Source organism: Colias eurytheme, chromosome 1 (genome assembly GCF_061535395.1).
Source record: "Colias eurytheme isolate Ceu_HAF_F1 chromosome 1, ilColEury1 Martin Lab GWU primary, whole genome shotgun sequence".
Lineage (NCBI taxonomy): Eukaryota > Metazoa > Arthropoda > Insecta > Lepidoptera > Pieridae > Colias > Colias eurytheme.
Genome location: NC_142980.1, coordinates 10,690,403 through 10,706,833, shown reverse-complemented (window position 1 = coordinate 10,706,833; position 16,431 = coordinate 10,690,403). Strand labels below are relative to the sequence as shown.

The 16,431-nt window shown below is 31.3% G+C and overlaps 1 protein-coding gene across 1 annotated transcript; it reads left to right on the top strand.

Moving 5' to 3' along the window:
- Window positions 1-11,571: 11,571 nt before the first annotated feature.
- On the top strand, window positions 11,572-14,949 carry LOC149911219 (uncharacterized). Its single transcript, XM_090119407.1, has 5 exons — window positions 11,572-11,659; window positions 11,953-12,108; window positions 12,383-12,592; window positions 13,969-14,133; window positions 14,792-14,949. Exons 1-5 carry the CDS (start codon window positions 11,572-11,574, stop codon window positions 14,947-14,949), a joined length of 777 nt encoding a protein of 258 aa, XP_089975533.1.
- Window positions 14,950-16,431: the final 1,482 nt, after the last annotated feature.

Here is a 16,431-nt window from a genome sequence, read left to right as displayed (position 1 = left end):
ACTTCTGCTAATTAATTTTAACGTAATGCGTGAACAAGCTGGTCCAAATGAATTCGGTTAATGTTATGAAAGTACGCAAAATTACACTAGTCGGAAATGCCGTCATAAGGCCGTCACAGTAGTGTTGATAAATTGGAGTTACGTATGAACGATGATAATAATATAAATTTGTGGTAACTATCATAATTTCGTATACTTTCACAACCTACGTAGGTAGGTTACATATTTGCAAAAATCTGTAAGATTAGAATTTGCTATGTAGGTATTTATCTGAGGTATTTTATCTATTAATTTCATATTCGCAATAGTCAGCTGTTACTAATCGCGTCAAACTGAAGCGTCATGGCAACTGGCATTAGACTCGCGGCAAACTAAAATTTTCTCTCCACGAAACTTTGCAAACACCATTAAGTCAATCTGCTCGTTTTACAGATGTTAGGCTGATATTAGCCGTGTTCAGCGGCTTGGGGGAAGAGGTAGTATTATATTATTCTGCAACTAAGGTATTTATCGGTTGAAATTTGTTGGGAAATTTGCTGATTATTAAGATTTAGTTATCCAATTTAATCTATATAAATAGAATAAATACATATTAGTTAGACCACATAAAATTTAAATATGGTTGGACCACCGATTTCGTAATTTATAATTTGTTTTCATGTTACAGTCAGAACTCATTTCCGGTTAAAACCTTTTGACAATACTTTTGACTATACAATATGGACGTCGGTCAAAAGCGTTTTTACTGATTTTTCCAAGGATTTTTCCATTAAAAAGTGATTTTTACCAGCAATGAGTTTTGACTGTAACATTAATATAAAATAAGTTATGCAATTTTAACTAAGCATCATAAACACAATCGAGGTCATCACTGCTTCGCCTCGTCTATAATTACAATGGTACCAAATTAAATTAACAGAGGGTTATAATTATAATCAAAAGTATCACTTAGAATTTTCTGTCCTTTCTTTATCTTTATAATGTAATGTTTTTATTTTTTATTTGAATCTATGATATCTACATGTTGTAGTAGTATAGTAATGTAATGTTATTTTTATATATTGACCTATATAAAAATAAAGTGCAATCAATAAAAAATACTTCCACCAGTTCCAGGATTCTTTTCATGTTTTAAATAAATCTAATTTTTAAATTAGGACTATATACAAACGTTTCGATACATCATTAGACATCATCTGCTGTGAAGAAGTACCTAACGATACAAAAATGAAACAATATACATACATATATTGAAGATATCTTAGAGAAATACATCCTTATAATGGTACATAAAAGAGCCAAAGTAGTAGTGGAAAGCATTAGTATTATTTTAATTCGTGTAACCTATTATGACAAATTAATTACGGAGTGACGGCAGTTGGGCGATGTGGTGGACGATGAATGATGCGCACTTTGTGCCTTCTAATCGACGTAATTTATTACAGTATTGCGCTAATGTGCTTTGATATACATATAAATATTTATTTATCCCAGTTACGATTTATATATTCTTAGGAAACTCTTTTTAGCTAAATAATTCTAACCTACATTTCTTTGAGTTATTATTTCTTTACCACGCATACGTTATATGTAAGTAAACCACGTACAAAGTAAATAAAATATAAAGTAAGTCCGCTTTATAGTGATATATTATTTTAATTAATTTTCACCGTATTTTATAATAATTATTTATAACTACCTACACCATACTTTTAACATCCAAATACATACTCCCACTGTGTTAATATTTCGTTCTCTAGACATAGTGTAAATCCGCTCATAAGATATCACGAAGCCCTATTTTCAATTCACCAGGCGGACCGCTCGTCAACATCTCACTTATTTACGAGATTTGCCCCTAACGACTTCAGAAGTACGTCAGCTTAGAAAATTTGAAAATAATATCGCGATGTAGGTAAGTGAACGAGAATAGAAGAAAAAAATAAATTATTTGAATCATGTCTTTGAATTGAATTCATATTGATAATTAAAATTGAATCAAATATTTATAGTTAGATATCACTTTTATTTTAACAACGAATCGTGTCAATATGAATAGAATATATCTCGGATGATAATGAAATAAATTATCTTTAATTAATTCCCAAAACTGGCATCCCAACTATCATCGCGGTCACTGCTGTCTGGTTAATAGTTATAATAATAATTCATTTTGAATTTTGTAAATAACGTAGTGTTTTTTTTTTTGTATGAAATATATTCAAAAAGTAACGATATCAATTTTTAAAATAATGACTAGGTATAAGAAATATGAACGACAAATTGCTCCTTTTATTCATATTACAAAAGATTAAGAATATGTATTATACTAGTTTTATATTGTATTATAACAAAATAATTTAATCAGTATAATTCGATAAGTATAGAATGTCAAAAGTTTAGTACCTACAGAGTAGGCGAGTTTAAAGTTTAAACTCGTAGTAACGTAGGATCGTAGCGCTACGCGTAGCTGCACCATCTGCAGGCAAATTGCTCACACTCGATAATGGTGTTTTCAATTTGCAAGGATTTGCGCTCGGATTTTGGTTAGACATTTTTCACACTTAAAATACAACCTGTATCTTATAAATATTAAGTTAACTTTTTAACAAAACTGCAAAATTTCGTAGCGCGATAAACGACATTTTATAAAATTTAATACATCGCTGTATAAAATAAAAGCTACATATTATCGTACACACGCGGGATCCACGAAAACATTTCCGTGTAAAACACGTTGATACGGATAATCCTTGTGCGACATAACAGAGATTGTATTACGGCAATAAGTCCGCCTCCGAGCTCGATAAACGGGCTCTTAATCCCGGGAAGATTTTTTTCACACGTCCCCCGCGAGCTCGGGCCGCCGCCGGGAAAACTAATAAGGAAACCATCTAGCAGTCAGCTGAAGCTTGAAATGTATTTTTTATATAATTTACCACGGATTGATTGTGCGAAACCGAAGACTTTCACGGTACCGCTACAACGGTGTTTCAATTTAAAATACTTTTATCCCTCAAGGTATAAGGTAGGTATATGTATTTATAAAATACTTCTTTAATGTGATAGATATGATATATTGTATACGGATATGCAAAAGGAGATCGCTGCTTATTGATCTTTTAGGTATATGTAGTATTATGTACTATGAAATGTAGTGACGTATTATTATAGAACTAAATAAAAAAATCTGTATAATATCAAAGCAAAACTAGGGAATATCTAAAATTATGAAGCTAGAGTTGTAAACAGGTCTCGCGACGTGTCGACATGGCGCTGGGCGGCGGTCACGCACTAATTACGTCGTCACGTGTCACCCGCGCAAAACACGTTCTCGTGAACTGGCCGAGGCATGCAGCGACACTTGTGTCGATAAATTAATTTCATTATTGTAATTTTAATCTTGTATAAGGTAAGTGAACAAATCAGGTCGCATCATATTACAGATGTGGAACAGCTACGAAATTACAGCATAACCTCCTAAGGACCAAGCTAAAAAAATCCTATTCTGCATTACCACTCATTGTTCTCACCTGAGTACATAAAAATACAACAGACCTGCCACCCAATGGTATTTTTTTGTTTTTTTTTATTGTTAGAGTTAAAATTTACTTGTGGGATTTTTTATCTGTGTAAAATATAGCTTATAGAATACATTTCTGAAAAAAAAACTCGATTTATTTTGTTCCCATGTGATCACATCAGACCTAAGTGAATCCAAAAATTTTTTTATTAAAATTAGGTTTCACTTGTAGATTTTTTTATTTACTTATGTTATATAACATATGAGATCATACAATAACCTCTAAAAAGTATACAAAAGAATTAAAAACAGTTTTTCTTAAATTCTAAATGTGTAAGTTTACTACATATTAGGTAATAAAATATCTAAACTATCTGAACATATGTTAAAAAAAGAAATAAAAACATTGGAAGTACAATATTAGGAACTTGAAATATCAATGAGCTAACTAAAAATCGATTTGGAAACAAATGGTGGGTCTCCTAAGTCTTCATCACTAGGAATAAAATCTCCGTCAGTCGGCTAGGAAATCGATGATATTATCGTCACGAATAACTGAAAAAATAAGGAAGATAACTGTTTATTTTGATTGCAATAGTAATTCCTGTTGACAGTTTAAATAAATTATAATCATAAAACAGGACAATTATACTCAAAATTACTGTAAAACAACAAAATAAATTATTAACCAATTAGTCATTGACTACCAATGTCTTCAACTGAGTACAAAAAAAATGAAAATAATGTTGTAAGTAACGACCAATGTTCTCACATGATCACATAAAAATTATCCGTGAATTTAAAAAATACAATATGAATTGTTTCGTTAAATTTAATTAAAATACGTTCCTGTACTGTTTTTACTATTTATTTTTCAATACCAAATGAAAATCAAGTGAGAGATTAATATGATAATTAACGATTTAACTTACCTCTGTTACGTTGACCAGCCATTTTAAAAACTTTAACTAAAGTATTTTAAAATTCTGTGATTGGATAACGCATTTACCTACCAAACCTAATAGTTCAATTCAGCCAATCGCGTTACACAGTGATCATAGGCAGAAAAGCGCGGTATTTTTTAAGATATTTCGAATTTTCGATTTTGTCATCGGATGAGGACGGTGGTTGGTAATTTAGTTAAAACTTTTTGGTGCTTTGGGTTGTAATGGTGATAGTGTTTATGTACTTATATGAGGCCATTGGTCCTTAGGAGGATAAGCTGAAAGGTATCATTATTATAAAAAAAATGAGTAAGTATGTAGTAGAGTTGTCTAGTAATAGAAAATTAAGTAAAGATTCGTACTAAAAAGTAAAAATCGAAAATCAAGTCAAGTTAATTTAGAAGGTCATGGAACACATAATTGTATATTATTAAATGGAAATTGTTACGTAGTTGTACTATTTTCCCTTTATATTTAACATTTAGTTTTTATAATATTATTTTTTCATAATATAATAATATTATAAAACAATTAATATTATGAATAAATAAACAGCACTTTATCGATCTTTAAAACAACGAGTCCCTTATGTAAAAATCGTCAATAGCCGTAAACAGTAAGAACTATGTATCAAAATATAGAACTATGAAAGTAATCATTAACGTAAATTCTCAAAATATTCGAGTACATCCCTAGGATTTTAGAAGCGGACGTACAGTGGCTGTCCACAGTTTCGCTCTGGCTCGAGCATTGCAAAAACACCGACAAAATGGGGCTCAGCTCTCCGCTGCACTACTCGACCGCAACTGCATCCGACGCCATACGTACGTACTACATAATTAGTTGCGGCTACGACGATTTGTTTATAATTCATTTCAATTATTATAAATGCACTCGATGTGGAATTTATCGATGCGACGATAACATTTATCGATATTAATACTTCATGGAGAATAATATATAATATATATTTGAATAATTATATATTTCATTCACTACAATATTAGACTAACTATCCATTACTGAGTTTAATAATGGATAGGTACGTTTCTTTTTTAAACTAAAAAATAACACAAAAAAGCTTCACTTTAAACATCTTTCTATTGCAAAGGGTGCAGTGAACATCGCTTTGATTCTCACTCCAAATTGCATTACAGTTGGCGTGAAACGAGCGCCTCAAAACCTTTTTCCTTTACCAGATGAAACCGTGTACGTACTTTTATTTGATGGCACTTGAGTAAAGGTAATTATAGCGGGTCTGCTGTGTATTTATTTTTATCTCTGTCTTTTATCTGGAGCTATGTCATTTTATAAGTACCTTTTACGAGTTTCAATGCTTTTGTAAGAACACACTAATGTATTTATTATAACAACATCTACAGAGGTGAAAATCTTAAATAAACTCTATATCACTATAGTAAAGTCTAGGTATATTTAATATTTTATGAATAAGGAAAACAGTACATAAAATTTTAATAGTTATATTGTTCCTATTTGCTCTTTTAATTGCTTTATTAAGTAAAGCGAAACACTCGTCGCATGCCACATTTGTACGGAATTAAATGGACGTACGTTTGTACGTCATGATTAATTTGAAACAATCTAGCGATTTAGATGGGCTGATTCAATTATGTTACATTTAGAGTACGGCCATCGAGGCGAAAAGATGGGGAAAAACGGGAAAAATTTCGGCGTGAGATCATGCCGATAAGTGGATGACTTCTCGCATGGTTTGCCCTCAAAGGGCGGCCAGTGAGGCGCGAGCCTGCACTCTCGACACCCGACGACTAACCGCCGCCCATCGGTCATGACATTCAATAAACCTTTGTAAACAAAATTAGAATTTCGACGGCCGAACTCTGTTTTCGCTTTATATTTTCAATAATAAATTAAATCAAATTGATTTTTAATTAAGTACGAACTTAAATATAATTAAATTGTTGTCAATTTATTATTTTATGTATATTTTTATTAATGCAGTGAATTGTGATTGTAACATTTAAAGTTAAATATTAATGCCGAGCTTTATATATAACCTTACAATAGATTGTTTCGTTTGAAAAGTTAATAAGCAAACGTTTAAATCAAGATGTACGGTCTATGTTATGAAAATGCATAAAAATTTCCCATAAATTGTTCTATCTAAAGAGGACTAAACGCGGCAGTAAAGCAAATCCTACCTAAATTGCGTGTCAGATGTTCACATGTTCACCGTAGACCCGATACGTCGCTTGTCGATATTATTTTAAAAAGTACGCGAGATTCACGCAGCGTAAAAGAGATAGGAGAGTTAGGACTTAGGAGGTATCCATTTGCCGAAATTGGCCTCTTCACGATAACAACAAGTTTTCGCACCCTCCTATAAATGTGCAATTCACATGTGTACTTGTGTAGCACTTTCAGCGGTGTTCTATTGTGTACGCTATAAGGATCAATTTAAATCCATGTTTTGACATATGCCCTAGCTGATACGTAGCTTTATCAGATTGCCTGAGACCACATTAGATGTCTTACCGTGATTTAAATTTATAGTAACACTTTTTACTTTTTTGCCCCATATTACTTCTTATACTCATGGCTAATATTTTTGGTTTGAGATGAATAATTTTATTTTTCATCTCAAACCAACTACATAACTACATAAGGTGTATCAGTGCTATTGTTTATATCTATCTAGTATAATACTTATACAGGCTCTTATTATATCGACTAGCGAGATCCGTGTGTAGATAGATACACAATTGGACTACTTAGGTACTATTTATATTTTTCGTAAATAGACAGAAACTGGAAAAGGTATTTTAATCGATTAGTAAACGTGAATGTATTTTCCGTAATAGGGTGGGTGAGTGAGGCTTCCAAACATAAACGTATTTTAATGTCGACAACGTACGTTGTTCATGATATGAGTTTGCATACGATTACACGCGCCACTGAACAAAGAAAACTATTCGGGCATACGCCATGTTGCATTCTTCCACGGATATTGCATTTACTGGGCTATTAAATCTTTTGATATGAATAGTTATTTGAGTAATGTGAAAATTTTTAGATAAGTATAATGACGTTTAGGAACCCAAGAAAAAAATTGATATTTACATATTGATTTTTTTTTTTTGTTAAAATATATATTCGCTGAATTTACTTACCTACCTACTTAGAAAAACATATGTTTTACCTAGTAAGAGCTTGTGACTGTAGGTACCGGCTTTATGTCTTGTCTTTCGAAAAAATATATTTAGGTAATGATTCATATTTAATTTCAACACCCATGTACCTAATCAACCATTGTTTTTTTTTACTTAGGCAGTAGGTTTAAACAGATTTTCTTTTAATCGCAGATTTTCTTTGTACTTTTTTGTGTTTACTTTTATATTATAACTGGGCGAACTTTTCTGGGCTCGGTCTGATCCCATAACTGTCAACTTGTCAAACTATACACCGCTAGGAAAATCCTTACATTTCCATATAACCATATTTATGCCTCAACAGAGAATATAAATATCAACGATAATATAAATATGAACATTTTCTGAACCTCCGTCGGGTGGAATTTACATATCAGTTGTTGACAATAAAATCCCTTACGCGTTAATACAAGACTGGGGTGAAAAATATGATTGAAATACGATCACATTACTCTCCAACAATTATTGTGTGAAGATTCAAATGTTACATCCTGCTTTTGTGTTTTGTTTTTGTTATTAACCAAGTAGCCAAGTAGGTGCGCTTACGTACTGAGTAATAGATAGAAATAAGAAACTTCTGACATGCTTGGTACAAGTAGTAGGTAAGGTAAGACCACACTTAGTACCAAGAACATCATTGTTTATATTGACTTTCGTACGGCAAGAAAAGTTGTGCAATTCTTTAGGTCATAGGTATATATATTTTTACAATAGTTGCCCATCCTCATATCCAACACAAGGTTTCGAAGAGCACATACAGTGGTAGCACCCGTCGGTGAAATTGAGCTGTCTCGCCGCAAAGCCGTCAACCGACGTTCGATTGCGTGATGGATGTCCACACTAATTTGTATCAACCCTATGTAGGCGCACTAATCATCATAATTATGGAAAAAATTTCATCATAGTTTGTAATTGGAATTTCAAACCAAATAATACCTACTCATTTTTTATTTTTATTGCTGATAAGGTAGAGAAAATTCAACAACCAAACTAACATAACAAATAGGTATATAATTTTAACGCATTTTGCAAGAAAAATTGAATTGTTATCTAGTAGGTTTTCACGGACTCTGTACCTAGATTTTTTAATGTTGGATAATTTCCCTTTATTATGAGACTGAAAGGTTTATAGGCAAAACCTAAAATTTACACCCACTTAAAATTAGGTTCTGATTTTAATTAAAAATACATATATAAATAGTAAATTACCTACTTATTTTTATTTTCTGAAATTAATGTACCTAACGTTGTGCTAGACTTAAATTATTAGGACAACTTCATTCCAAAATATAAAATTTACTCTATTGTACTTACAAAATTAAATATGTAGTAACTAAATACTTAAATAGTAAATTAACATAATATTTATAAGTTATTTGTAATCTACGCAGTTGCATAGCACAGAAGATCTATGTAGACCTGTAGACAGTATGAGACCATAAAAGGGGGAACCCTGCACGAAAAGAGGTGTATAAGTTTAGCATGCGTCTGACTTTGTCATCGTAGCTACAAAACGGATAAACAGAATTGAGTATGGAACTCTTCGACTTATATTTGCTTTTAGCTATAGCGATTGGTAAAATTTATTTAGGTTGTCATTGAACAGCCGCACGAACGAAGCAAGCGAAGCGAGCGTGTCTCAGTACCTACCTACCTGCCAGCATGCCGGCTATGCATAGTCCATCGTTATACATAATATTATATTACGTACAACAGCCTGCTTACGTTTTATTTGGTTGCCAAATTGCATTTGAGATTTTTTTTCAGTGATTTTTGGTATATATGTGTAGGTACATCACTTGGTAGGTAAGTATACATCACTTTTTATGTTGAAAATAGTTTAATAAATAAATCAAAAACCTTTCTTACTATGGGCGTCGCGTCGTTTTTGACTCATTTTTGCAGTTAAAAGTTTTCAGTTATCATATTATTATACGGTATACCTACCTAGTAACCTGTGTGTGGTTATATTGTGTAGAATATTCATAAAGACCATAATATTTTACTTATTAGGCCGAACTTTATTTTAATTTTGAATTTAAAAAGATACCTAGATATATTACCTAGATTGTACCTAAATGTAATCCTTACCATTACAGTATAAAATTACCTTTTTGAAATAATAATATGAGTAAGTAATCTTGGATTTCTTGGTGTTGCATTCATTTATTTTTCAAGGCATTTTTAAACTATTCATAGATACCTATCTACTTATCTACCTACTTGAACCTGATTGATATATGCACACTACACTGAAAGCTTATCTGGGTTAATTTAAAGATTTACTTATGTCTAATTTTAATTATTTTGGAAAAAGTAAACAACATGTTGTTTTAAATTATTTTCATCTAACTTAATCATTGCTGATAAACAGTTATTGTTATAGGTACTAAAAAGAATACTGCAGTAGTCCCATACTTACCTATAAAAAGACGATTGATGAAACTGGCATCAAAATAATGTAATACAGAATTTTCATATTATATAATATTATGTTTTATATCGTATTAAAATGGCGCATGGGTGGGAAATTTCCGCTGGGCGGAGCTTAGGGAAAAATCACCGCCTTTCTGACGCCACGCCCATAGTTTTCAACTTTTTATTTCTACTGACGTTCCTGAAATGCATAATATCTAATCTAATCTAGTTTATAGTGAGATATCCGAATGAGATATACAAATTTTAGTCTACATCAGTAGTTAGGTACGTCAGAATGTCTCCAGACTCTGTTTTCCATTTTGTATTATAAAATTTGCATTCGTAACTAGTTACATATTTGGAAAACTTTTTAACTTTTCATTTATTCTTTATTATTATGGAAGGCTTTTTCGCATTAGGTTTTTAAAAATAAAGTATAGTATGTATACAGGGTGTAATCGTTAAGTGTGCACAGGCGATTATTCCGTAACTATTACAGATATCAAAAAACTTTAAACTGATATCGAAAGTAGGTACTTAACCTAATGAGTAAAAAGGCCGTAATAAATTTTAAAAAATAACACGATAAATATCTAAAAAAATTACTTTAAACCCTCCCATACATTTAGTATGAGATATCGATAGACCTATCCCATGTATATTTAATATGAAAGACTTTAGCTTTTTCTTTCTTTTTTTAGTTTTCTGCTCGCAAATTTGAATGGAAGTGTATTTAGAAACTGTAAATAGAGCTCCTCATTGTATTGCACAATAAAGTCGTCACTTCCAAAATCTGCTATGAATACAAAATGTATGGGAGCGTATAATGTAACATTTCTGTATATTTCTCGTTTTATTTTTAAAAAATTGTTATGGCCATTTTACTCATTAGGCTAAGTAATTTCGATATCAGTTTAAAGTTTTTTTGATATCTGTAATAGTTACGGAATAATCGCTTGTGCACACTTAACGATTACACCCTGTATACATACTATACTTTATTTTTAAAAACCTAAGGTACATAGGTATTGTGACTATAAATAAAGCTTACCTATATTTAAAATAACATTTTTGCTAACACACTTTCATTTCTCTCAATTTATTATAATATTATTTAATTTAATATTATTATCTATCTTTAAATAATATTTATTATAATGTTATTTAATTATTACTTTTAATATTATTATCTATCTTTAAATAATATTTATTATAATGTTATTTAATTATAATATTATTATTGAATACAAAATAATTACATGATTTTTAAACTTAATTTGTCAAACGTCAAATTATTAATGTGGCGCCTAAACTGAGATGTCTTCTCTTGAAAAAATGTCAATCTCAAAGTCTGTCTCTAATAGTATACACGTGCATTATTTTGATATACCTAAAAGCTTACAACAAAACTATTATTATAATTTATTACATTTCTATTGTTCTGCTTTAAAACTGAATATATTATAATTTATCAAATTAAATTATTAAAAAAAACGTCATGCAACACCAATTCCGTAAACATTATGAATACGAATTAGGAAAATACTGGGAAGTAATTATTAAAGAAGAAATGACAAAAGGAAAAGGTGTGTAAGGCAAATAATGGATAAGTACCTATATAGTTATTTTTTAATTGTTCCTAGAAGTATAAAAATCTCAAATACCGTAGTTAAAATATCCTTTGTGCGTAGATAATGCAAATACGAATGTCGTTTCTATCTCTTAAATTCTATTGCGAAAATTTTAATTTAAATTAAAGAACACCATAAGTAAGATAGCTTATTGCTTAGGCTTAGGTATTGGCTCACTTGTGGGTAGGATGTACCTACTATATATAAGATGTAATAATGTTTTATGTTAACATTGTCCACATCCACAGAAATGAATAAAACGTTTTTACCTCCGAAAATCCGTAAATTTATATGGGACATTTCCAAAGTACTATTTCAAGACCCGGAGAGTATTCCAGGCAGTGCCTGTAGAATTGTCGAACAATTTTACGCAGAACAAATAAAGAAGTATTGCAAATGTTCAGGTACCTATTTACAAATGACACGTACCTTCTTAATAGTCACACTTATTTTTATAAACAGGATGGAAATTTTCTAGTCAGTGAAGGGAAAGTACTTAAAATAGTTACTGGAGATAACATTAACAACTTTTGCTGAATTATTTTACTTTTGGATAGAAATAGAAATGTATTTAAATATTTTTCAAAATTCATTTATCATCATGATATCCTGGTTAACCTTTATGCGTTTGTACTAAAGAGGCGTTCATACTACTTAGTAGTCAACCATTTCTTTCAGACTTTTATGTGAAATTCGAACTCAAAAGGAAGCTTATGATTGATTTCCCACTAACCGCGAGCTGCGCGATATTTATCGCTGCGAAATTAATCTGCAGGAACGCACGCGGCCTAGACATTTACCATCTAATATCCTATCTTGCTGCAAATGAATTCGACACAAGCCCGCAATTAATTATCCGGCACGAGTTTGAAATAATGAGAGTTTTAAGTAAATACATTTTTGTTGTTATATTATTATCATATAATTATTTGTAGTGTCCGATCGAACTTTCGGTTTCGGTTTCGGCCGAGTTTCGGCCAAAATCGGCCGAAACTTTTGCCGAAACCGAAACTTATTTCGCAAGTTCAGTGAACTTAGTTCACACACGTAAACGTTCACGCTTGCTTAACTTCGTTTTCCTCGGCAACGCTTTGACGGACGCTGTCAAAGCGTTGGTTGACCCACGCTGGTGGAAACAATTTTTGATTATCTATGTTGAGATTGGAACTAGGTGTAAAAGTAATTAATAATTATTAGAGGTACCTAAAAGAGACTGATTATTCTTCTAAGTGCAAATACCAATCCAAAGTATTAAAGACTATTTTATAAAGAGAAAGATCTCAAAATACCAAAACTTAGTACATATTTAAAGTAACAGTCACAATTACTGATTTGATTTAGATGACTGATTTTACTGAGAACTTAATTTGAAAAAATAATAAAAATTAAAATTGTTATTATTAATATTTGAAAAATGTTATTTTTTTATTTTATATTAAACTAGCCGCTCCGCGCGGTTTCACCCCCGTGGCTCCTCTCCCGTTGCTCGTAGCGTGATGATATTTAGCCTATAGCCTTCCTCGATAAATGAGCTATCTAACAACAAAAGAATTTTTCAAATCGGACCAGTAGTTCCCGAGATTAGCGCGTTCAAACAAACAAACAAACTCTTCAGCTTTATAATATTAGTATAGATAAATGATTACAACAAATTTAATATACTGTGTTTTCATTTCAAATAAATTAAGGCAAAATAAAAGGTAAAATGCAAAGTTAAAATGCACCAAAGTTCAGTATTTTTAGAAATTTCATACTTGAGTTTCGGTTTCGGTTTCGGTTTCGGCCGAAACTGAAGCCACGGCCGAACATTCGGTTTCGGTTTCGGTTTCGGCCTGGAAACCAGTTTCGGTCGGACACTATATTTGTTGCTTGTATTACGTAGGTATATTCTATAGGTACCTAGTAAAGATAAAGTGCTAAGAAATAGACTAAAACAATAACAGTTATCATGCTAAACCACAATGTTAAATTTATTTTTAAATATTTAAATTCAAATATTAGTGGACACTATAATTAGTAGATAGTAATTTCTAATAGGTTCAGAACCTATTCATTTTCTCTGATAAAAAAGTAAATGTTTCTAGGTTTGTGTTAAGTAATTTAAAAAAAATTCAAACTTTCGTTAGTAGGAAACCAAATTATTGTAGTATACTGTATAAGCCTGTGTAATTTCGTTTACGAAATAATGTTTTAATGAGAAATTTTGTATTACGTCCAACAAAGAGGGCACGGGCGAAAGAAAATAATGGTAATTTATATTTCAGACTTCAGACTTCCTTTGTGGAACGGTTTAGACACAGCATTAGTAATAGCAATGGCTGCTTCGATGAAAGAATTGTTGATGGAAGTTAGTTATGCGATGGACTTAGCGGAGTACAGAGCTTCAATAATAAATGAAGAAATTTGTAATGTCTCTGGCTCGAACTCTGGTGAGTAGGTACCTAATTATCACGAAACATAATATAAACAGGGGAGAGAGGGATAACAGCGAATACCTAAGAGAGAACTAGAAATTAACAAAAGACATTAACATCAACTATGTTACGTTCAAGTATGAATATTATTTACCTAGTAGGTATAAAATTTTACTTGAATAAAGCTTCAATAAAGCTCAAAATCTGATAGTCGACGTGACGATTAATTTTCAATAAAATATCATCACTACATAGTAGGTACATATAAAACAAAGTCGCTTTCTCTGTCCCTATTTCCCTATGTCCTAATTTATTAGGTTTTAGACAAAGCGGGCGAAGCCGCGGGCGGTATTGTAATTTATAAATACCTAAATAAAACCGCAATGGAGTTGTACCTACGGATGATGTGAATCATTAGGTATTTAAATCAATCAATCTTATCGATTAACTTTCACGTAGGTATCGGAAAGTTATCTTGGGCCCCATGGTTATATTTGTTACATTTTTTCAATCGTCATTTGCTTGCATTTAGGTAAACGATAATTTAATTTTATGTAATAAATTACGTTTGTTGAGAAAAATAATCATATCTTAAAATCGCTTCGTTGCGACGTGAAACACAGACAAACAAACATAATATACTAAGTGTATTTACGATTTACATGAATTTCAGCAATTTGCACTGCACGATTATCCGCCGGTGTCGTCGTAGCTGTAGCTGAGAAAAATGCTTTGAATGTGGACCGGGTTTTAGAATCAGTGTCGATTTATTCCAGCCTCACTATTGATTATTTAAAATTAATAAAAGATATTATTGTAAAGTATATTTAGGTAGTATGGAAATTATACTATGTATTTGTTATTGTTATTATCTAGGTATAAGTGGTTAGTTATAAGCAATCAAGTTGTAAATATTTAAATAAGATTTGTAATTAGTGAATTTGCAAAACAGTTCTTGTTACTTTTTTTTTATTATTCATAAGTTACCTACCTGCTAAGAAAAATAAATTATTCCGAAAATGATTACAAAATAGGTATGCTATGATGATTTTCCGTCAACTATTACCTACAATAGGTATTATAATATTACATTTATTACTATTACAATTATTTTGAAATACAGTGCATATAATAAAATTAAAATAAATTAAATTAAAACAGTTCTTGTTACTGTTTTAAATTAAGCATTCCGAAAATGATTTCAAAACAGGATACAAAATATGATATGATGATTTTTATCAATTATTGCAATAGATGAATGAAGATGATTATTTTGAAATACAGTGCATGTTAAAAAAATAATATGTTTTTTTCATTTATACCTACTCCTATCCATTTTCAATTCAATTGTTTTTTTAAAAACAGTTCAAATTATTGTCATAAAAGCAAATGTTGGTGGTAGGTAATCTAGGCGTATCAGCTCACTTATGCAATATGGATTTCTTTGTAGGCAGTATCTCTGTACCTCACTGTTTAAGTAATTTCTAAAATTATTTAATATTTTACGAAATAGAAACTTAATTTTACACAATTATTCTTGAGTGATTGGAGGTCGTTTATATTTAATCCGGCTAATCCATACTAATATTATAAATGCGAAAGTAACTCTGTCTGTCTGTCTGTTACTCAAGCACGCCTAAACTACTGAACCAATTTGCTTGAAATTTGGTATGGAGATATTTTGATACCCGAGAAAGGACATAGGCTACTTTTTATTACGAAATATGTACCACGGGCGAAGCCGGGGCGGACCGCTAGTATCATATAAATGTGAAAGTTTTGTAAGTATGGATGTCTTTCTCTTTCACGTAAATTCTACTGGACGGATTTGGATGAAACTTTACAGGAATACCTATAGGATATGCATCAGAATAACACATTAGCAATGGAAATACTTTATTTTGCACGCAGGTTCGGCGGATGAAACCGGCGCGGCACAGCTAGTAAATAAAGAAATATTGAATAAGTATTTGTATATATGTATTACATTACTAGATTTCCGCCCGCGGCTTCGCCCGCGTTTTCAAAGGAAAACCCGCATAGTTCCTGTTCCCGTGGGATTTCCGGGATAAAACCTATCCTATGTGTTAATCCAAGTTACCCTCTATATGTGTGCTAAATTTCATTGTAATCGGTTCAGTAGTTTTTACGTGAAAGAGTAACAAACATCCATACATCCATACAAACTTTCGCCTTTATAATAGTATTAAGATTAAGATTATATGTATTTGTATACTTATAATATGACCCATAGAGACATTGGCGGGATTGCAGCTTTTCTAGTTAGGTACGGTACTTACACTTTAATATAAT